Below are 23,979 nucleotides of genomic sequence, written 5' to 3' on the forward strand. Positions count from 1 at the left end.
GTGGAGGCCATTTGAGTACAGTGAACTCATTGTCATGTTCAATTTTGACAAATTTTAATAATGTATTTCTGATTCTGATTTATGACATGGCGCGTTATCTTGCTGGAAGTAGCCATCTGAAGATGGGTACACTGTTATCATAAAGGGTCTGACATGGTCAGCAACAATGCTCAGGTAGGCTGTGGTGTTTAAATGATGCTCAAATAGTACACAAGGACCTCACCTCGGTTGTAACAAAGGGAATATTTGAGTTACTGTTGCCTTTCTATCACCTCGAACCAGTCTGACCATTCTCTTTAAACTCTTGAGATGGTTGTGCATGAAAATCCAAGTAGATTTGCAGTTGCTGAAATACTCAGACCAGCCCGTCTGGCACCAACAACCATGCTGATTCTGGTGCTCGTTTGAACTTCAAAAAATCGTGTTGACCATGTATACACTACCACTATGTCTACATGCCTAAATGCATTGAGTTGTTGCCATGTGATAGGCTGCATAAATACTTGTAATAACAAGCAGTTGAACAACTGTACCTAATAAAGTGGTCAGTGAGTGTATATTCTCAGAGAAAGTTTTCAAGAGTATTTTGGCAAAGCCTTTTTGCAATTACTAACAGATACTCACTTTTTTTGTTAAAGAATACATTTGTGAGTAAATCATATGTTTTGTTTAAAAATATAAGGTTGGCTTTCACATTATGCCATTTCTAACCCATACTCACTTCTATTGTTAAAGAATATGTTTTTGAGTAAATTAAATGCATTGTTTAAAGATAAAAGATAGGTTTTCCCATAATCATATGAGCAGAAACTGGGTGCACACAAGTAAATTAATTATTTTGAATTCCTCTTTATATTTAGAGTTATGCTATCAAATACTTAACAGTAATTGGTCCACAGAATAGGTCCTTACAAGACAAACAATCCTTGAGCATGTAACAGTATTTATTTGACTATTATATACTATTGTCTGACACTATTTACCAACTATAGCTAAAAAGCATTAGCCACCTATGGTGAAGACATCTGATGGAGTATCTGTCAATTTAGTGTCGCAAGTTTGCATGCATGTACCTGGAGACATGCTCAATGGCATCCTGAAAGAAAACCAGCTTGGTTTCCTTGGAGAAGGTCAAGTTATAATCATCAAGATAGTCCTGGAGCACAGCCTTAATCTTATCAATGTCAGTCAGATCCTCATACAGACGGTCTTCTTTTTCAGCACCAAACTACAGATATTTGTTGTGAAGAGCAATGACAATCATTTTATAACTTTAGACATACAAATCAAATGTTTTATTAATTATTAGCAATTTCCTTGAAAAAAGACAGAACCTGACCTTGATAAAGTCCCCGAATATAATAGGCTGAGTCACAAAGAATGAGGGCTCCAAGTTAAAGCTGAAATATTTGCCTAGCAGAAAGAAGAGAAGGGTCAAAAATGAACTGCTCTTAAACTAGTAAAATGGAACAAAAAAATTAAGTACTTTGGAGTCCAAAATGTACCAGATTTTAAACGTTTGTGGGTTTAGAAGAGTAAGCCACGAGACAGTCTTTCTGACTAGGTTCTTACCAGACATTTCACCGAGGATGGTATTAAAATACATCTTATCTTGATTGTTGATGAGTCGGTCGTGGAAAACCCGCTGACACTCATGGCAGAAGAGACGGAAGATCTGGTTCTTGTCTCCCACTTGACTCGGCTCACACTGCAGTATACCTATATATCAGGAGAGGATTTAGTCATTATATTAACATATAATTGTAAATACATATGCATTACTATTCTATTCAATATCATCCTTAAGGGCTCCAGGTTGCATGAATTTGTTAATTGGTAATCGGCCATCTTGGTGAATATAATATTCAAATGACTGAATTTTATTTGTTTTTAACTAACTGTATTTTATAAATGCCACAGACAACAGTAACATGGGTAATGTGATAAGCAGGATATCAATGCAGCATATGCATTTGGGTAAACCTAAGTTTGACAGTATAAAGTAGGGTTTGGCACTCTTCTGTTGGGTGCTGTACTTAAGACAGACAATTTAGGATCTAAAAGTACTAAACCAAGTGTATATGTCATTTCGCCCAGTCCCTGATTTGCTCAGGGTATAAAAATGGTGAATTGTGGATGTAATTAAGTGCATCGTTGAGCTGCTCAGTTGAAGAACTGTGATATTCAACATAATCAGTCCTCCCCATTTCATTATCATTATAGTTGCTAATGTTAATAGACTGATCAATATTATCACACTTAACTGTTACTGCTAATACTACACTGTACCATTATGACTGGCAATGTAGCTATAAATCTATTTTATTCATTGTTGTTCTGTCTCTCTCTTTCTGCATCTCCCTCTGTCTCCCCTCATCCCCAACACAGTTTCGGCAGAAGGCTGTTCTGCCTTTTAAAGACAGTTTGTCCTTGCTACTGTAACTTTGATAAATGTTGCTTAGTGATGTGCTCATGGTGCTCATTGTGGATTAATGTTGGGTCTTTGTAAATAATATAACAAAGAGTAACAAAGAGTATGGTCTAGACCTGCTCTTTTTGTGACTTGAAAAATCATTCACCATTTCACAAAGGCTGCCAGACTTCTTGTCAGTACTAAACCAATGACAATTTTATTATTTATGTCAATGGCATGGCATTAAGGAGAAGTTTGGGGTTCCATCCTTCGCATCCTTGATGGGGTAAGTGGGGAAGTGAATGCTTGATACAGTCATTGTTAGATAAAGTGCCTAAATCAAGGCAAGGCACTACAAAAAAGTAAAATTATGTTACTTAATTGACCAGGGTACGTTGGATGGAGACGTTGATAGAGACAAATTGATCATGTCTGCAATCATCTAAGGAACTGGTGAGGGTAATGGTAAATGGACTTGAGCTTATATAGTGCTTTTCTAGTCTTCTGACTACTCAAAGCGCTTTTACACTGCATGTCACACCAACCCATTCACACCCATTCACACCCATATGACAGAGGTTGCTATGTAGTATCATCCATCAGAAGTTACTAATCCATTCATACACCGCCACCGAAGCAGCGGGAGCAATTCGGGGTTAAGTGTCTTGGCTAAGGACACCCTAGGGTGAGACACCCTAAAGCAGCCTACTGGAATTCACATTCCCACGCATTCATTAGCTATTAGCAATGCATTCGGAAGCTGTTAAAGGTTCAGTGTCTTGCCAATGGACACTACCAGATGTAGTCTGCCAATCCTACCTCTGAACCACAACTCATCTTTGCAGAGGTGTCAGGGGGAGTTCTGAATGTGTGTGTATGCATATGTATCTACACATACCTCACCTTGGACACATTTGGATAAGTCACGGAGATTGAAGACATAGTGTGACTTAGCTGGAGTGGGCAACAGGTCAACACTCAAACGGTTGTATATCTCCACAGCTGCATCCACAATCTGACCAGCACAGTCCTTTACCTCCTGGGAAAACTCACTAAGAAATCCATTCAAGATGGCCTTAAGAGGGTTGGAAAGCATCATAACAAACATGAAAAAAGGAATAAATTGTTAAGAACAGAGGGCAATTGGTGAAAGGAAGAAACAATAAAACAATGAAACAATAAAAAAGAGAGCAGGAACAAGCAAAGTTTAGAAGCAAATGGTTTGTTATGGGTAAAGTTTTTCAGTGTCTAATTTAATTTGTAATATTCAACAGAGTAAATTAGTAAATCAGATATACAATTTCAGAGTACCAGTAACAACCCAACTATGTAAAACTAGTATGTACAACTAGTACAACTATGGACTAGAGTCAAAGATACTCAATATAATAATTTATTAAATCTGTAACAGAAGAAGAAAAGTCAATGAGGGCAGCAATCCTTGCCGTATTAATGTGCGCTTGTCTGTGCATGTTTGTATTCTCACTTTGAAGATCTGTTTCAGGCTGTGTTCTGAAGGTGTGGGAATACACAGCATGCTAAAATGTCGAACAAATCGTGTGGTAACTGGATTACGTCCCCCTCCTGGAGGAGCACATGCTGCAGCAATGATCATTTCCTGTAGGTCAGAAAAGAAAGGCAGAGTAAATTCAAAGATGATTTGTTACAATGTAAAAGACATGAAGGGTAACAAAGAAGGTCCAACAGGACCAAACCCAAATATAGGAAAATGTTGCAGTCACAAGTAATTGTTCTGTAACAGTCCTAACTGTAAAAGATTTTCAAGTTACATAGCTAATAGACAATCAGCAAATTTACATATCTGATGGGCTGGAACTAGAGATGGATAATTAAATCAAAATGCGTATTATTATTATTATTATTATTATTATTATTAATAATAATAATAATAATAATAATAATAATGCATTTTATCTATAACACACTTTAGATTTTTGGCAAGAAAGATTTAGATGTTTGGCCAAAAATCTCAAAGTGCTACAGAGTTTAAAATATAAATAAATAAATATAAATATAACTTAATGATTCGAACTTAGTTCTAGTGATCCACTCTTTAATTATGAGTTTTTTACAACCAGCATGGGATTTAGTTGTGCCTCTCAATTTTTCTCTCCCTTTAACAAATGCAAAAAAGAAAAAATCTATTAACTCTGAGAATTAAAGCTAGAGTAGGTAAAATTATGTTTTATTAAAATTCTGGTTACATATATTAGCAACATCTTCTTTTTAATTTTTTCATTGGAATGTTTATGTTGCCTACTGCCACTTTAAGGTAGAATAAATACAATTTTGTTGGTATATTTATGTTTGGGGTCTTGGTTTAATTAAAAGGCAAAATTTAAGAACAGTTGCATCTCTACCAACACCGTTGGTGCCTCAAGGTTTTAGTTAGAGAAATTAAATATTTATATGCTCTGATGTGAAATTATAAAAATTGTGCTTTAGATGAGAGAGATCTTATTTTTAACACAACACATGTAACTTGCATATTGTGTTGCACTACTGCAGAATTGGATTTCAGTTGAATAGATTTTCATGATTTACTCTTTTTCATTAACTTTTGTTTTAGTCGTCTAAATAGGTCTATGTCGGCAGTAGAAAGTCTCAAACATGCTTGTAAGTCCTCATCTCTTCCTGAACGACTAAACACTTTGGTGTTTGAGCCTAGGGCCAACCAATGCCTTGCATTTTCAGTGTTTGTTTGTATTAAAAACTGGGTGCAGCCACAACTTTTTCGGATAAAATCAAGAGCATCATCCATCACCTAGTTGTGGTTTATTCACCAGAAAAAGTAAACTGTTACTATGGCTTACCAATATCATTGACTAGGATGAAAATACCCCAAAAAAGTTAGCAGTAAAGAGGAATTTGATTATGAAGACGAAGAATATTCCAAACCATCTCTGTTAGATTTAGGTAAAAAGAAAAATGAGCTTCTAAAGCCAATTACAATAGATGCCAGCAAAGACAACAAACTGTGACTTCATCTCCATCTTAGTATGCTTTATATAGCTCCCAGATGCTACACATTTATACCTGGATCTTTTTCCAGAAGAATTTTTTTCTGTCATAGAAGCCAGAAAAGTCCTGGAACTGACGCAGGAGTTCTATAGGTGGCTGAGATCCATAACTGTCCAGCTTAGGCATATTAAGATCATCAACAAAGACTACTAACTTTTTGTTACCAGGAGCACCTAAAGTAGAATGTCGGAAAAGTAAAGAGATAAAAACAGAAGGAAAAATGGGTCAAAAGTTGATTTGGTTGATAAATACAATTAAAGAAAGATACTGTATGCATTTAAGACTGACAAAGGAGAAAAGTAAAGACCAGCTAATTGAAACATGCAACAATAGTGTTTTTTTTAGACTTTTGGCGTAATTAACTACAATTACTACCAACCAATTTGGAAAGTTTTTACAAATTATTTCAATGTTTTTTGTTTTTGTTCTATATTGCAATTGATAAATGACTGTTGTAATGACACTGTCAAACATTACCCAGAAGGTTTTTCCTCTTTTTTTCCAGCTTGGACTCAATAATCTCCTGTGTTCGAGCAGAGGAGGTCTGAGCAGAGAAGTTGATGAAGACCGGAAGGTACCCTGCCTTTTCCTGGATACTATTTAGAAGGCCTCGAGCCAGTACAGACTGTGAGGGACAGACGCATAAGCATTTCAACAAAACTTTTGTAGCTTGAAGTGTCATACTTTTTAAAAGCTTCACTTATTCATTCAATACGAAACTTCAAGGATCTTTGGTTTAGCAAAATAAACCAGCACAAAAGATCATAGATTTAGTGTATTTATATTTAGTGTATTTTGTCAATTCTTAAGATTAATTGAATCCTTTCTCAGAATTTGACCCAGAGATTGCTTTTTGTCTATCCAATGCTTCCTTGGTGTCAGAACATAAACTCACCAGAAACGTTTTTCATTTGGCATCAATTGCCAAATATATTGTTAAATCAACAACACATGTTGTCCCTGTGTAAGGGCACAAAGATGTGAAGTACAAAGATTTTAAGATTCTTATCTAAAACATAAACAATGAGTGTCTGTGGTCCTCTGCATGCAACAAGTGAATGCTGACTTTGGGAAGTGTTTTTCAAGTAGCAGTGAATGAAACTAAAACAAATAACATAAGAGAAAAAATAAATAAAATGTAAACATACTTTTCTGTAAACAGATTTTTCTTTTTAAACCTTCGAATGAGATTATGTTACAACCTTTCCATTGGTTCTTGTTTTTTCTCACTTAATGTTGGCAAAGTTGCATAAAAAGAACCAATACTCAAGCAGAAAAGATATACAGGTCCTGGCTTACCAGGTTCAAAAAGTAACCCAGAGATTTACGTAAATTCTGCAAAAGCTCATCAGCTGTGCTGAAGGGCTCATGATTGTTTCTCTCTCCACCAGAATACAACCCTTTTGTGTATTCTTGGGTACATAAGCGGGCAAATAAAATTCAGCAGAGTCTACTGCCCAGGTTTCCTTGCTAAATTATTGGTCTGATAAATGTGGTACAAGACAGTATGTCATAAGTAAGACATGTGTTGGAACAGTTTGAAATAAATAAATAACTTCTCACCTTCCCCACTCCAGTTTCACCTGTGAAGAGTACAGAACGTTGCACAGACAACAGTTTCTCCATCAGGTAGCCGTAGCGAACAGTGTCTGTGGTCGGGACCAGCATCTCAAAAAAGGGCTGCTCCTTGTTGTATTTAAATGAAGGGATGACCTTCTCCCATGACTCCAGCCACTTGTGATTAAAGTTCATGTACACACCCCACAAGGTTCCACACTTAGGCAGCTAGACAGCACATGTGAATGAAATTAATTTACCCAAATAAATGCATTAAAAAACACAATAGTGTCAAGAATTTACAAAAATACATGAATATGCCTTCTTTATTCTGTGTGTGATTTGGCTTCTATGTAAATTGTCCATCAATATTACAAGCATGCTTCATACGCCACTGACGAAGGAGTTTCAGGGACACATCGTCATGTGGCTGAAGGAGCTGGGGATCGAGTTCCCCATCATAAGAGACGAACAACTTTACCACTGATCCAAAGCCTTCCCAATGCCCATGCCTAAAGGAAACTCATTCTTGATTTTAGTTTCTTATTTTTACTAGTTTGGCGTTTTCCTTGTGGCACTTGAATTAGTATTTGCTCACAATATTGTTGAGGTGTATGCAAAAACATTTTCATGCTAACAGCTCTCTAACTAAGATTCCAATTCATATAACTGAACAAAACAAAAACATCAGCTCAAGTTGATCATGTTTAAATCAAATTCTGCAGTCTTCATATGCTTTTACGTGTTTTCACTACACCCTCTGGTAAGGGAGAAATTTTCCAGCCTGAATGTGTTCTGCCCCTGTCAGTAAGACATTTCATTATCAATCTACTGCTGGTACCAGCCTAAACAATGAGCTTTCTATTTTCCAGAAGGCCAAAAGACATCCAGTAATGTCAGCCTCCACTGTTTTCATCTATTTTTCTCTCAATCCATCAATCAGTCATTATTTGTTTAGTGCAAATTCATGTTATCTTGAGATGTTTTACAAAAAGCAGATGAAAGAACTTACTCTTTGTTATTTTAAATTACAAAAGAGCAGGCAAAATACCTTCATTATTTGTATGTGGCACCTTAATCTTAAAAAGTAAAAACTGTTATTCTTGTAACGGTTAATTCATAATTGTCAAGTGTGGGCAAGGTAGGATAATGCTATGCAATGGACTTTTACTCCCTCTACACAAAGCTTATTATTTATATGATAAACACCTAAAATAATAATAATAATATTTTAACACCAGTACAGAAAAATGAACCACATGGATGCTTGTTTGTAGCACTTCATTTGACAAGAGTGACTGATATCATTTTAAAAATATATATATTATAATTTTAGCTATGGTCCAGTAAAAAACATCATGTTACAATATTACTATGATGTTCTATATATTAGCTCACTTTCAGGCTTTTTCACATATTTTATTTTAATAGCATCAAATGTGTTGGAAATATATTTTCTACGCCAATCAGAAATGAGGCATTAAAGAAGCCTAGAGGTAAAGCACAGTTTGCCACCAAAGGTGTCAAAAACACAAACGCTATACAATTGCCAGCAAAATGCACAAACCATTAGGTATTAGGTATTAGGTATTATTCAATTGTCCCCATTAGGTATTAGTGTGGGTGTGTATGGTGAGTGTGTGTGTACAGGTGTACATACCTTAGCATTGCTGTTATCTTCAAACTGCTCCCTGACAAATGTGTCAAAACTATCCCAGTGAGAACAGGTCAGGTTGCCGCCTACTGCCCACAGGTAGCAAAATATGAAAGTCTGGCATAATACACTATTGAGTTGTTTGGAATCCTAAAACCAACACACAGACATCAAGCAGGGAATTACTCAGTAAGTAAGGGAATGGTTCAAGTATACACTAACCCAAATTATGCTATTGTCACTTTATGTAGTCGTAGAGTCTTATCATCCATTGGTTGTATTTATGTCTTCTGTGGCTTAAACATAGATGCTTCTTTGTCATTGGATCTTTCCCACAAAAACAGTGCTGAGATATTCTATAAAAATGTCCTGAGACTAAAGCAACAGTAAAACCTGTTGACCTCAAAAATGTACCATTTTGAGGTCTGGCCCTCCATTTCCCAGCAGCAGTGCCTCCAGCAGGGAGCACAGAGTGGTGACTTTACTGATGTCCACCTGGCGAATGGCCTGGGTACAATGCTTTAGCACAAACTGAAGACCCTTCTCCACATACTGCTTAAACAGCTCCAGTAGGTATATTTGAACTGCATCTGGGAGCTTGAGAGCAGGGATAGAGATAGTCATAGTGAAAAGGTTTCAGATAGAAGAGGGTAAAAAAAATGCAGCTGCATAATCAAAAAAGCAATTTAATTACTTTTCCTTCAAGTTACTAAGACAGAGTTAATAAGTCTAGGAAAATGTTCAGGGTTTCCTTCAGTTTAATGCAGACCCTGGACTGTAACCTCAGACCAGGCCAAGAGTGAGGGACTCATATAATGCATATTTTCACACTGGAAAAACTGAGGATTAATCATTTTCATGCTAAGAGCTGAGTAAATAGGCACTTTTCAAGAATATGTCTGCAAAAACTTGAGCTGCATCCAGCTTCGCTTAGCATAAAGCCAATGTATATGGGAAAAAAATGGAAGCTTATTACCTTTGTTTACCAAACTGCCAGAATCTATTCATTAATATGCCAAGCTTAGTGAAGTTAAGCTATTTAGCCAAGAGGATAGTGTTAAAAAAAAGAAGGCTTACCCTGCCCCATAGAGTTGCATAGAGACAGACTGCTTCAGTAAACGTTGCTCAGAGTAAATCATTATATACTTATTAAAAATCTTATAACTCTGACTCCCAAAACGCCACGGTTTTGTAAAAAAATAAAAGTGTCATAAAACAGATAAGTTCAATGCAAAACTCAAACTAGTAAAATAAATGAACACAATAAAATGTATAAAAGCAGAAACATTTTAGACAAAGTAAGCCTTTTTTTAAATGATAGATTACATAAATCTATATAAAAAAATTGACAACATAAAAGCGAAGGGATTACCCATTCTAACTGCAGTTTTCAGTAACTTGTAATGGCTCAGGTCTAATGATGCAAGCTATAAACTTTAATGTTGATGTGCTGTCATTAAGATAAAAATTTACATTCAGTAATGCTTGTGCTAAAGTTCCCCTGCTTCTTATATTAGATGTCAGTAAAAAATAAAAGATAGGTGAGAGCAGGGGTTCCCAAACTTTTCATCCCGAGACCCCCAAAATAACGATGCGAGACCGGGGACCCCCTCCGTCCATGGAAGTGGTTAAAGCATAACGTTGCACACAGCAGCACGCACTAATGGGCCTATCCAAACACTGACATTAGAACAACATTAAAAAATACAGCAGCCTTAAAATAATTAAACAACATTTTTGTATGTAATTTCACAATAATGGGTAAAATATGTAATTTCAAGTAATTTCCAGTTTGTATTTGTTTTTCGAAGGCATCTCCCGACCCCCACTTTCAGAACCACTGGGTTAGAGCATTTGTTGTTAAAATGGTGCCTACAGCTTGGATATTTAACAATTTGAAAATAGAAAGCCTTCTGGAGACTTGCGCTATATACTATACTGCATGTACTAACACTAACCAGTGGGACAACATGACAGCTACGGAAGCACTTAAGCAAACATGCTTCAGAGGGCATATTTTACAACAATAAAAATGCATATACCCTCTCTGTAATTTCAAACATGGCACTTGAAATCTGGGAACAACAGAGATTAAGACCTTTGCTCCAAGACCACTGATCCATGTCAGGACGAATGGCATCCACTTGAGCTCATCTGGATCAATATATACCATCCCACAACGACTGACTGTGGCTGGAGATGCAACAGCCAAGTCCTGGACCTGAAAAACACAGGATTATATGATGGTCTCAGAGCACAAAATGCTTAAAAACCATTATCATTAAACCATATTCATTAAAGTAGAGAATATGATACTTAGTTTAAGACCTGGACTTATGCTAATCACTGTTAATATGAATTAGGAAAGTGACAAATGTGACTTAATTAAAGGAGCCATATGTAACTTGGTTAACTTATTGTTTAAAATGGATACTGCCGTCCAGATGCAAATCATTGGAGAGAATTGTCCTGTCCACTCCTCCCTAGAGTCGATACACATTTGGGTTATCATGTCGTGCACATGGAAGCTTTAGTGTTTAGCTAGCTCTGCATCTCTATTGAAAACTTTCTGCATACTAACCTCTCTCCATTTTTCAGAAGCATCTACAAATGTATACTAGTTTTACCACGTGTCTACATTGTGAGGCTTATTAGAAAAATGTAGAGGCTCTAGGTCGGGTAGAATCAGTTATAGCTGAACCAGTTCGCTTGCCCTCTTTCATTGCTGAAAAAACCTGTTGGTTTGCTATTTGCCTGGCAAACTGAGGGGCACCCAAAACAGCTGTGTAGGGGTGACCTAAAAACAGCTACCTTCTCTGGTCAAAACAAGTACAGACAATTCCGGACTGGAATCGAAACTTAGAAGGAGGACATACTGGCTGCTGCACTGTTGTCAGAGAATCCAGCACTTCAACATAGCATGTCTGATGATACAGTAAGGTCATTTTATGATTCCATTCAGTACATATCTTACATATTGCTCCTTTAAGCTCTAACCTCAAACACCATATGTATGGATGGAGTAAGTTTGATGCGCTCGCTGTTTGCCAGACAGAGCATCTTGTTGTCATCCAGCACGGTGTTCATGTTCTCAATCCACAAGGCGTCAACTGGCCCGTCGCAGATCACCCACTTGTGGTCATCACTGGTGTCGTTGACTGCATCACGGACACTTAGTGCCATTAGACCATCCAGCCACTCCAGTGTTAATGGATTCACCTGATGTGTTGAGGTGGAAAATAAATTAAAATATAGAGGAAAGGAGAGAGGCAGTTGTGTAACATGTCCTTGACTGCAATACCTCTCCATAGAGCTCTCCCATAGTAACAGATTTGGGGTTGAGAACATAAGTCTTGACAAGCTGATAGAAGGGGTTGCTATCATTGTATCCTTTACGGTAGAGGGTTTCCAGCGTGTCGGCCAAGATGGTGTAGACAGTGGTCTTACCTCCACCAGTTGGTCCTACCAACATTACACCATGGCGCACTATCATGGTCTCATACAACTGGATCACCTGGTTGTATAATAGCAGAAAGAGAGAACAAGGCAATGACTGGTAATATGTGAAATTAATTGTCAGAATGATTATATAAACATGCAGATTTTGAGTTAGCCTTTAGATGAAGAAATGTGTTTGTTAATTTTGAAATGTATTAGTGATCTGTTTAACAGTTATCATTAGAAACAGAAGAAAATAGGCTTTTGGATGAGTATTACAGACAAGGCAGTGAACTTTAAAATTACAGAGAAATGGACAAATACATTCACTGGGAGGTTTATTGTGAGAAAATATAATATATCTTAAAATGTATGAATTACACTGAAATTGTTTTACATAGGTAAAATGTATTCATAAGGACATATTGTTATACTTATACTAATACTCTTTCCCCCCTCTTACCTTCTTGGTCATGCTAGGCAGTGGCTGCAGGTTTCGCTTAACCAGAGACTCCAGGATGGTTGAATGTAGGACACCATAGTCATGTTCAGGGATACAAACACCAGGAAAGAGGTCTGATAGTATTCCACTAGAGGGGTTCATACACACATAAAGTTCATACACAATAAAAAAAATGATCATTTAAATATGAAACAACCGTTTTTGTTTTTTTTACATTTTACATTTTGTTTGCATTTCAGTTTGTTTGCATTTGGATCACCATAATTAAGATGCACTTTCTAATCAAACTTACCCAAAAAGCACAGCATCATTAACAAGGAACTTAGGCAGGTTTGAATCCCTTAGTGCTCTTATAAGAACCACTGTCTCATCAAGGAGGGGGTTATCTCTCTTCAGAGACCTGAGATAACATAGAACAAGAACTTACTCAGAGGAGTAATATGTAGTCAAAGGCAACCAATAAATCACCTGCCAGATTCAACAGTAACCTGATCTTCACCTAATCACCATCAGATAAATGCATCACTTTGATTACATCTTTACACACGAGGTATGATATTATACTATGTTAAGCAATTTCAAACAGATGGCAACTGGGGTTTGAATGAAGAAGTGCTTCTTTTCAATTGTCAGTAATGATCACAGCAAGGAAGATTTGGTGTTTTTCAACAGTTTACCCCTTTATCTATTTAATCACATGTATACAATTTCATTTGTTACAATGATAATTGTGCGCTAAATGTAAAAATATATGGTAACATCTAATCAATCAAATCCTATTCTATTCATGTTTGCAGCACAAATTGGATATATATGTACTGTCAGCAAGGGCATGTATTTGTGTATTGTGAGTGTGTGTCAGTCACAATGGTTCATCTGGCCCCTTTAAAGGTTTTATACGCGATTTTTTTTTTTGATCCAGCAGATGTCGCCCTTGAGCACCAGCATGAACCCAAAACAACTCGTGGTGCATTGTTGTGTTAGCATGCTAATGCTGGTGATCTTTATTATGCTTGTATCTTCACACTGCATGTCAATTTACCCGAAATGAGCGTGATCTAGAAACACAGTTAAGCAGTGACTCAGGGGGGAGGAGTCAGCAAACTGAAAATATGACTCGGAAAACTCGGAAAACATCACAGACAGTGGAACTCGGGTGTTACACCCATTGTAGACAGTCATTACTCACAGAGTTATTTTCAGAGGATATACTTGATTTCTATTATATTTAAGTGTGAAAAATCGCATATAAAGCCTTTAAAGGATCAATATGGAACTTGGACATGCATTGTTTAAAATGGATACTGCAGTCCAAATTCAAAACATTGGAGATAGCTCCGCCCCCTCCTCCCTACAATCAATATGCTCAAGGTTGCCATGTTGCTGACACGGAAGTTTCTGTGTTTAATAAGCTCTGTATCAGTCTAGAAACCTTTTCTGCTTTCTAATCTCTAATCTCTCTTCATTTTTAAAAGCATATTCAATATTTATCCTAATTCTAACCATGTGTACTGGTCGTTATTAGAAAAACACTTAGGCTTTTTGGCTCAGGTAGAATCAGTAATATCTGAACCGGTTCGCTGCAACACCTGTTAGTTTGCCGTTTGCCAGGCAAACCAAGGGGTGAGGGGCAATACGGACATGTGGGAGGTGCTGCCTACTTCTCTGATAAAAGAAAAAAAAAAAAACATTCCACAATGGGATCAAAACTTAGAAGGAGGATGTACTGGCTGCTGCGTTGTTGACAGAGAAGCCAGCACAACATAGCCTGCTTCCTTAATGTCTGATGTTTTGGTGAAGTCATTTCATGATTTAATTCAGACGATATCTTACATATTGGATATCTTACAGATGTACGAGAGTGAGGAACTGACCCTGCCATGACCAGGACAGACTTGACAGCTCTCATGCCAAAGTCATAGTGGTCCTGCTGGGACAGCTGCTCAGAGCAAAGCTTATACATCTGGGTCATTTTCCTTGCTAGGGTTCTACTTGACTCAAACCCTTCTGAGTACAAAATCACCTGAGGGGAGAGAAGGAACAAAGGATTACACCCTATGATGTAGAAAAAAAATCACAAAAAAGCATATAGAAAGAGTCCGTTACCTCAGCAATGAGTGCGTAGTTTGGCACCATCATGGCTACAGGTCTAAAGAGAGCTTTAAGGTTGTCAGGTAGCTCTGTTCTTCCAGCATAGCCAGGGTTCATGGTAATGAATGCAGCACAGGTCATCACCAACTTGATCTCCTGGCCCTCAAATCGAAACCTTGTCATCTGCATAGCACAGACTTGGGCTTAGATGAGCTTGTTTATGAGTGTTATGTAAAAAAACAAAACAAGGGCTATCAATCAAACAATAAAAATTAAATCGCGATTATTCGGAAATTTCAATCGTTAATAGCATGTTTGAAATACCTTTATTTCGCATTTGAAAATAGAAATGTCTAGGCTTTTATTTGAATTTTTATTATGTCTTCAGCTGAGACTACTTTACTTGCGGATTCAATTAACCCTGCTTTTAGAAAGAAACTCTTTACGTATCAATAAATAAATTAAAACAGCTAGGAACGGTAAAAAAGTAAAATTTATGATGTCACAAGGTATTACTTTAATCATTTTTTTTTGTTAAATGAGAGGTTCAAAGATGCAGCAGTATCATTTTGTATTCATTAAAGCTAGCTGGAAAGTAAAATTCCCATGAATAGCCTATGATGCTGCTAAAAACAAGCACACCAAACTTGTGAATCTCACACTGACTGTAACATCCTGCACTTCAGAAAGGTCATTTTCTGGCTTGCGGTGCCTGAAAAACTATCTTCGATGCACAATGGGGCAAGCACGACTGAATCTGTTGCTATACTGAATTGTCAAAAGAGTTTGACACAAAATAGTTACTTGGATATAATTGCAGACCAATTCATTAAGGGGCAACACTTCTGCTGATCAGGAATTAATAGCATTGGTGAGTGATAATAGTTAATAGTGTGCCTCTGACCTTTACGGTTATTGTTCTAATGGATTTAAACTGTCGTTCTTTGTAATATAGTTGGTGTCTGATTTGTATCCTCAGGTGAGCCTTTTTTTCTGATTAAGAGCTTCATAGTGATCATTGGCATTAGAATATCAGGTAGTTAGTGAATAATGAACAGATGGATGGTAGATTGAACTATAAGCCCAAAAGGTAGTTGTTGTTGTTGTTTTTTTTATTTATTTATCTATTTTTGTTCGGGACAAAAGGCTGTCTTATTGTTATATAGTACTATATAACATGCTTATGAATCTAGACGTAATTCTTTTTTTCTCATGTTGTGTCATTTTATTTATCTTGTGTATTTTATGTATTGGCTGTAAATATCTTACACTACCTGCTAACATTGTATAAAAAGGATATTGTGAAATGTCTATAGTGAACAGGGGTGTTTATGTGTGTGTACATGTGTGTACCTTAGCAGCTTTGGCGTTTTTTATGGTTATGAGCTGCTGAGCGATGACAGACAACACTTCAATGTCGATTCTGTTAAATTCATCAAAACAACACCAAGCACCTGACTGAGCAAGCCCACTGAAGAAGCGCCCCATCATCTAGAAATAAAGGTTAATTCTGATTAAATAAATTACATCAATACAAAATTATGAAACCATACAACATAATTATAATAACAATAATAATAATAATAATAACTTGGTCTCAGTAGTGTTTAATAAAGTGGGCATATTGAGACAATCTGAGACTTTCACTGTAACCAAAAAAAAAAACATGTAATCTTGGCCCAACTTGGCAATGACAAACTTCTCAACCTGCCTTAGTTGTTGTAGGGAGATATAAAGTATAGTAAGGAGACTACCGTATGTAGTGAGAACAGCCTGGTTTGTGGGAGAATTACAAACCTCACAAAAACTGCAAATACTACTTTTAACATCAATAGAAAGGTGGATTTTAAATCAAACTACTGGTGATTGTTCTTTGCTGACAGTCCCTTATCTTTCACGTTAAAAAAATTAAAAGGTTATAGTTAAGGTTACAGAACACTCGCGCAGAAGAGCTCAAAAGGCGCTGAAGGCAGCGCTTTTTTCTGAAAAAATAAGTCAAATATGAACACAGCCTAAGCAGGCACTAAGAATTAAAGCCGCTAACTGCTTACTCCTACGTTTTCCTGACACCAGTATGAGCTTTCAGCCACCAAGCAGCTGTAACTGCAGACTACCCACCTACTATGACGTCAAGTGCATAACCTCTATGGATTTATGTGCTTCGTGCAGAGTGAAAGGCGTAAGTTATAGAAAAATGTTTCAAGAACACAGAGGAGTGGATCACGTCTGGTTTGAGTCATTTAGAAGCTGACATATATACTTTTGTATTTTCAACTGTTTTTTACAAGTGTTCTGCACTGTCTTTGTGTACTTAAACTTGCACATTCTAGAGTTTAGCAATATTGCTATCTTAAACCCTTTTCACACATACGAAAATCTCCTGAAAAACTCCGGAGATTAGGCTAACCGGAGGGGCTTTAGGGTATATGTGAACGCAATCAGCCAAATTTTTCGCGCAGACTTGACCCGGAGTTTCTCCGGCCATACCCCTAGTAATTTGTCCGCAGAAAGTCTGGGTGAGCTGATGTCTGAACGCAGCAGCATATACTCCAGAGAATTCGCCTTGAGCCAATAGAAGGAGAATGACGTTTATACACAGTAACTGCTGCACGGTGCATAAAGTATCTGAACGCGACCGCTACGATCTCTGTGCACGTAATTAAACGGCTGCATTCTGTTTTCTGTTCGTCAGTATGTTGTTATCCGCTCTTTTGTGGATGTTGTCATTCCATTTGATTACACATAGCATTGATATAAAGGCAATGTGAACGGCTAGGTCGGGAGAATCTCCGGAGCAGTCCTCCTGTAATTATCTAGATATTATCCGGAGTGCATATGTGAAAACGGCTCAAGTCGTTAAAGACAAGTGGGACAGCATGAGAATAAATGGGTCATTAAAGAGAACATGCTCTATCAGGTGTGGGTTATTAATGATTACAGCTTGTTCTTGCTTACCTTGTAGTCAAGTCCATCAGAGCAGTTGAAGACCACACACTGTATTGCCAGGGCTTTAGCAAGGTCCTTGGTAGTCTCAGTTTTGCCTGTTCCAGCTGGCCCAGCTGGAGCACCTCCCAGGTCTAACTGGAGAGCCCCCATCAGACATAAATAGCAACGGTCCTGCATATCAGAAAAGGAAAGAGATGTGGAACACTTTGAGCAATTGAGATCATTTGAGTAAAACAAAATATTTACAATTGACAAATTAACAAAAACTATACTACATCCCAAAATATGCCAAATTTTCAGTTCTAGCCTTTGCATGACAGACATTTTATGGTGCACTATAAGCTCCCTAAAGAGATTTAGTAGCTTGTTTAAGAAGTATGTATTTTTCTATACAGGTCTATGTGGATTAAAATCTGTTGAAGCCATGCCACTTGATGAAGATTGAATATGTTTTGCATTTGGTCTTAATGCAGCCGAATTCAACATAATGTACTAAAAATGATTGTGTTCAACATAGGTTTCATTAAGTTTTGGGACAGGTTTATTCATATAATTTATGTACTGGTCATAGATGTTGGTCTGAGTATCAGCAAGTGTTTATATGTTACCGTAAGGGGTGTGATAACCAGTCTAGGACAGGCACCCAGGTATTCATAGCCATAAATGTAAGTAGACAAAGCCATTGTGGCAATACAGTTGTCCAGGTCCATGTCCCAGTAGTAGCGCAGCTGTCTCTGCCATTCAAAATTAGACCTTGTGTCCACCTGAAAAAGAGGGCTGAAGTTAGTCTTAGAATTTGAGTTGTCACAAGTATTTTTGATACCTGAAAAATCTCTGTCAATAGATGAGCCTATAATTTCAAGCCAATGTTACTTCCTGGTGTGAATATGTGTTTCCTACATTGTAGTTACCTTCTGGAAAACTAGATCTGTGACAATGTCTCTGGCATGGACGTCAATGGTGATGAGGGCAGTGATGATACTACGATGCAAAGTAGGCAGCTCTCCTCGAACCAGTGCTGCCAGGGCATTCAGCCTCTGAATACACCCAAACAATTGCACATGCATAGTAACGCACACAACCACACAAAATGAATGGGTAGTAAAGTTAAGGTTAGAAAAGCAGTAATTCTCAGGGAAACATAAGTTAGCTTTGATTTTACCTTTTTTATCTTCAATAGACTAACTATCTGCATTTCTCACAAGCCAATTAGGAAAAAGGCAAGTACTTAACTTATAGAGGTAATAAATATAGTGTTTACTTCAAAGTTAGCAAGTTCAAATTTCTCCAGGGCAGCAAAGTGGTCATGGTCTCCCTCCAGGCAGGAATCCATATCCCTGCACCACATCATCTGGGAGATGGTAAGCACCACCTGTTGAAAACAAAGACAAACTAAAGAATATATTCCTGTAAAATAATATTGGTTAAAATTAAATTTATTGCAAAATATATAATATAATAAAATATAATATATTTAGTGTGAAATATTATCAAACAATAGTACACAAGTCTGTTACTTAAAAATCTAAAAAGTGTTTGATTTTAAAGTAACATAATTTGTGTATTTATGTATGCCTCTATGTTTATACCTGTGATGGATGCCCAGCCACTACCCATTCCTCTCTGGACTTCACCTGGTAGTCTGCAATGGCAGCCTTGCTGAGGCGCTGCAGTGAGGAGTACATTGCCTCCTCCACCTTGCAAAGCCATTCTTCTACATTGCCCGTGGCCTTCAGGCCTTTGGTCAAACCAACCTACACTTACACACAGAATGACATATTCAAGTATACTTAAGGTTGTGGTTGTATGATTGTTTTCTGGACATACTGTCCTTGATTTGCCTTTTGTGTCCAAAAAAGATAAGCGTGAAAAACCTGTGGTTATTATTGGCAAGGCCAATTTGTGATAGAGGGCGTGATTGAGAAATCAATGCAAACAAAGAATCCGCTGCACTCTAATATTGTTTATCATCTTTGATGCAGAATTTGAGCTACCAAATCCAATTGTGCTGTTTTGTATTTTACAAAATGTCCTAATACTTCAACTTGGGACCAATGGATCCTATACTAGGTAAAGATCAATAAAGAATTAGTAGCCACACAATGCCTCTAATGCAGAAGGGGGCCAGTAAGCTCAATCAGATGTATCAGTTATCCAATTTTATTATGTTTGTAAAAAACCTAACAACTTCGTTGTTCTTAAAACTACCCAATGTAAAGTATTATTTTTTTCCCTGAATTTCATTTTTTTCATAATTTAAGAACCTGTTTACTGGTAATTCTTAGCAATTAATGGCTGCTAAGAGAGAGAACAGTGGTGTTATTCAAGAAGCGTGTCAAGTTTAACTGCTTAAACTAAAGTAAGGAGATAGAACAGATAAAACAGAAGGGACTTCACACAAAACTGACCTTCTCCCCCTCAGGGGAAATCATGTTTAGGATGTCTTTGCTATAGACTGTCTGCTGTTCACCAGCTTCCAGCAAAGTTTCTGGAGCACCAGAAGCATGTTCAGGCAGCAGAGCAAACTCAAGCCGTATAATGGCATCAAAACACTTCCTGAGATGGGGCTGCACAGCCTGGGGGTTTCTTGTCTGGGCCAAAATTTTTAGCAGCTCATCATTAGATAAGAAGTAGAACCTAAAAGAGAATATATCAGAGTACTTAACACAAAAAAAATCTAAATTGTTGATTTTAGTAACAACTGTCAAATCTGTTGTTCTAAATTGTAACAAACCAAACATGCTTATACCTGGGGAAGACAACCCTTTTTGACTCAAGGTATTCTTCCAGACATTTCTGTATCTCATCCAAAAGAGTATTGTTGTGCTGAAATGTTTCCAACAGATCTGTGAAGGGTAAAACAACATGTGTAAATGTTTAGATACTTCCTTGCATATGTTTTCCATAAATTCTGTGTAGCTACTTACCGGGCTGTGTGGCTGCTTTAAGTGCATTGGGCATCTTATGAGCCTTTGCCATGATCTCTTTCCAGGACTTGTCCACCATAAGAAACATCTTAGACTCAGCAGGCAGTTGTCTCTTAATGTCTGGAGCCAAGAAGATACTCTCTAGGTATAGCCAGTTCCTTTGGCACAAAAGCCACTCATCCTGCAAACGAGGGTAGAAAGGGGAATAGATGGACAGAAGGCAGAATCTTGCTAGTTCACGGGCTACTCAAAGCAATTATACACTAAATGTCACATTCACCCATTCATACACTGATGGCATAAGAAGTTGTTTAAAGGGCCCATCAGTAACTAATCCCATTGCTATGCATTCACACACAACTGGCTATCTCACTCTGTCATGATTTGGCCTGTTGAGTGTTGTTTTTCAGAGTTTAATGTATCTTGTTTTAGTTCTCATTCTTCCCTGGTGTTTCCCTTGTGTGTTTTCTAGTTTAGTCTTTAGTGTTTCGTGTCTTATTTTGTAACTTTGTATCCCAGTGTTTCTTTATGTTCTAGTGTGTGTTGTTACATTCTCCAGTTCTCTGTCTTCAGTGTTTCCTGATTTATTTCATAGTTGTCCTCAGTGTTGTCTTGTGTTTTCTTCCTCTGTGTGTTTCCCTTCTGTCTTGATTGCCCTGCTTGTCCTCACCTGTGTCTTGTTGGTCTTACCTGTGTTTGATTACCCCTGTCTATTTAGTCTCAGGGTGCGTTCGAATTGTCATTTTTGCTAAAGAAAGTTCCTAACTGAGTGAAATGACTCAGAAGCATTTAAGCAGCGGCCATGATAAGAGCCATTCGAATTCTCTAAAAGCTAAGGAAAGGTGTGTCAATGCTTCCTTTATAACCTCCTTTAGCTTAGGATAGCACTGGACCATCCTTTACCAAAGGAGATGAGATATGACGCTCCACAATTCCTTGCGGCCGCAACATTTAAAGCAAGTCGCGCATCCGACCGTTCATGAACATTAACGATGATCGTAAAGAGACAGAACTCATGTAAGGGATAAAAGATAACAGAGACATTTTTAGCCAGATTATGTTTAATTCAACATATTGCATTCACTTAAGAATGCTTTGTGCAGTTGTACATTTGTATGTTTGAAACATTATGTATGTCTTGCATAAATGTAACAATTAGCTAATTTCATACAATCATACTTATTTTGATGTTGATTTATGAGTGGACAGGAAGGTGATGGTTTCACTTTTGTTACTCGTAGCCTGGTAATCTATATTGCTTTTATTTCAATCCCAACCTTGTGGTAATTAGGATTATTTCACCGGTAAAAAGGCACGGGGGTCCATTTTCGGAACATTGTAGTTTCACCACGGCGGACCCACGTCATTAACCTCCGCCGGCCTGTCGCATTTAATGACGTCACCGAGTGGAAAATGCGGTCAGATTGTCAGAGCAACGAGATCGCCTTTCCCTAAATCCTTTATGAATTCTCCTAACATCTTTGCTTAACCTCAAGACGTTTTCCCCGGGGTTAAGGTAAAGTGGATAGTGAAAGGAGATAGGAGGGACAATTCAGTGTTCGCACCCTCAGTGTTCCTCCCCTCATGTTGTCAGATCATCGTTGTAAGTTGAGTGTTGTATGTCAGATTTTTTAGTGTTTCCAGTGTTTCCTTGTTACTCCTTGTTTTCCCTTTTTGGATGTTGCCTCTAGCCTTTTTGTTAAAATAAACTGTTTTATTTTCATCTGCAATTGGGGACACCTCCTTGTTTTTTCCACGCCGTGACACACTCAGGAGCAATTTGGGGTTCAGCAGGACATGTGTTCTGCAGGAGCTAAGACCGAACTGTCAACCTTTTGGTTGAGAGACAGAACGACTCTACCATTGAGCTACAGCCACCTGACCTAAAAAATTAATTAACTTAAACGTAATATCATTAGTCTTTCTGCCAAAATACACACCTCCTTAGACAATCAAAAAATTAGGTTTGTTTTTGTTTTTAACCAATATATAGAGCTACTTTACAACACTGAGACTACATAAGTAGAGAATACACACATGCAGCAAATAGAACGATCTCTCAATTATTGTCTTTTGTAAGCCTTTACCAGTGTTTGGTTGAAGAGGGACAGCTGTCTGTGCAATTTCTCCACTCTTAGCTTTATAGATGTTGCGTAAGGTGAAGATGCCACCGTGCCCACATTGATAATGCTGTCATCCAGGAGTACCTTCAAACAAACATTCAAAAACATAAACATGCATAAGTATGTGTATTCAAACACTTACAGTGTGTTTTAACAAAGTGTGTGTCAGTTTGTGGTGCACGTTTCCACCTGAATATCCTCTGTGCCTCCTAATATGAAGGCATCTCTGGAGTCATCATGAGATAGCACAGTGAACTCTGTGGTCTTCCACAAGTCCTCAACCTGCATTGAACCATCAAGTCAGTCTATGTCAGCACAAGTGATGCTTTTGGGAAAAAAAGCTGATTCTATTTCTTCTTAGTTGGATGAGTTGTATAAGGTTTAATCCAGGAGATGGTCAATAAGCAAAGCATAAAGGCTGAATACTCCAGGCTCAATAATAAGTGAAAAATATACCTAAAAGACTGCTTAGGCTCACTATTAACACATTTACCTTGTTTGTGTTATCCTTAGCTTAAGGTGGGCAGATTGCTGGAATCACTGTACAAAGAAAGTTTTCCCCTGCTTCCAGCCTATATTGCTAAAATAAGCTTACAAGTTCCTGACTGAAACTTTTTGTGTTGTGTTGTTTTTTGTTGTGTTGAGTTTTGCATGTTGTGTTTAGGGCTTTCAGTGTTAACATGTTAGTTAATTAATTAATTATGAACTTAAAAACTGTTTTGAAATGCAAAATATATGGAATTTTGAACATGGGATTAATCGCCATTTACTATTTACATTCAGGGAAATTGTTGTTTGTTTAACAGCCCTTGTTGTGTTTTTTTGCAGTATATAAAGGAGCTTTCTAATATGGCTATAATTAAGGCAAGACTCCACTGAGACTTAAAATGCAATTAAAAAATGGACATGTTGCAATCATCTGCACATCACTAGCTGCTAAAAGTAAGAAAGTACTAACAAACTATTTGAATTTTGTGACCTGGCCAAAAAATAGGGATTCTGCATACAGCATGACATTCTATCAAGTGTAAGAAAAAGATAAAGTCCTTTTAAATGAAGACAAAATTGTTGAGCTTGGTATTATGAATGATCAATTCAGCCTATTAGGTTCAAAATGGAATTCAAAAGAAAGGCAGAGTAAATTAGTACTGCAGTTTCTCCAGTATACAAGATATACACTCACTGGCCACTTTATTAGGTACAGCTGTTCAACTGCTTGTTATTGCAAATATCTAATCAGCCTATCACATGGCACCAACTCAATGCATTTAGGCATGTAGACATGGTCAAGACGATCTTTTGAAGTTCAAACCGAGCATCAGAAT

General features: G+C 37.4%; 1 protein-coding gene across 1 annotated transcript in view; it reads right to left on the reverse strand.

The window, feature by feature from the left end:
• Nucleotides 1-23,979, reverse strand: part of dnah6 (dynein, axonemal, heavy chain 6) — a 77,523-nt gene that overhangs the window by 40,720 nt on the left and 12,824 nt on the right. Inside the window, exons 23-50 of the mRNA XM_065954021.1 lie at nucleotides 22,844-22,936; nucleotides 22,619-22,738; nucleotides 20,532-20,712; nucleotides 20,354-20,450; nucleotides 20,013-20,241; nucleotides 19,194-19,358; nucleotides 18,866-18,976; nucleotides 18,516-18,641; nucleotides 18,213-18,368; nucleotides 17,614-17,775; nucleotides 16,012-16,149; nucleotides 14,674-14,841; nucleotides 14,442-14,590; nucleotides 12,860-12,967; nucleotides 12,568-12,694; nucleotides 11,968-12,180; nucleotides 11,664-11,885; nucleotides 10,765-10,887; nucleotides 9,081-9,263; nucleotides 8,673-8,816; nucleotides 7,019-7,240; nucleotides 5,933-6,080; nucleotides 5,471-5,628; nucleotides 3,900-4,031; nucleotides 3,317-3,488; nucleotides 1,573-1,719; nucleotides 1,340-1,413; nucleotides 1,074-1,228 (exon numbers count right to left, since the gene is read on the reverse strand). Of these exons, the coding sequence (XP_065810093.1) occupies nucleotides 1,074-1,228; nucleotides 1,340-1,413; nucleotides 1,573-1,719; nucleotides 3,317-3,488; nucleotides 3,900-4,031; nucleotides 5,471-5,628; nucleotides 5,933-6,080; nucleotides 7,019-7,240; nucleotides 8,673-8,816; nucleotides 9,081-9,263; nucleotides 10,765-10,887; nucleotides 11,664-11,885; nucleotides 11,968-12,180; nucleotides 12,568-12,694; nucleotides 12,860-12,967; nucleotides 14,442-14,590; nucleotides 14,674-14,841; nucleotides 16,012-16,149; nucleotides 17,614-17,775; nucleotides 18,213-18,368; nucleotides 18,516-18,641; nucleotides 18,866-18,976; nucleotides 19,194-19,358; nucleotides 20,013-20,241; nucleotides 20,354-20,450; nucleotides 20,532-20,712; nucleotides 22,619-22,738; nucleotides 22,844-22,936 (4,223 nt within the window). The remainder of the gene's footprint in view (nucleotides 1-1,073; nucleotides 1,229-1,339; nucleotides 1,414-1,572; nucleotides 1,720-3,316; nucleotides 3,489-3,899; nucleotides 4,032-5,470; nucleotides 5,629-5,932; nucleotides 6,081-7,018; nucleotides 7,241-8,672; nucleotides 8,817-9,080; nucleotides 9,264-10,764; nucleotides 10,888-11,663; nucleotides 11,886-11,967; nucleotides 12,181-12,567; nucleotides 12,695-12,859; nucleotides 12,968-14,441; nucleotides 14,591-14,673; nucleotides 14,842-16,011; nucleotides 16,150-17,613; nucleotides 17,776-18,212; nucleotides 18,369-18,515; nucleotides 18,642-18,865; nucleotides 18,977-19,193; nucleotides 19,359-20,012; nucleotides 20,242-20,353; nucleotides 20,451-20,531; nucleotides 20,713-22,618; nucleotides 22,739-22,843; nucleotides 22,937-23,979) is intronic.

The sequence above is a fragment of the Labrus bergylta genome, chromosome 1, assembly GCF_963930695.1.
Source record: "Labrus bergylta chromosome 1, fLabBer1.1, whole genome shotgun sequence".
Lineage (NCBI taxonomy): Eukaryota > Metazoa > Chordata > Actinopteri > Labriformes > Labridae > Labrus > Labrus bergylta.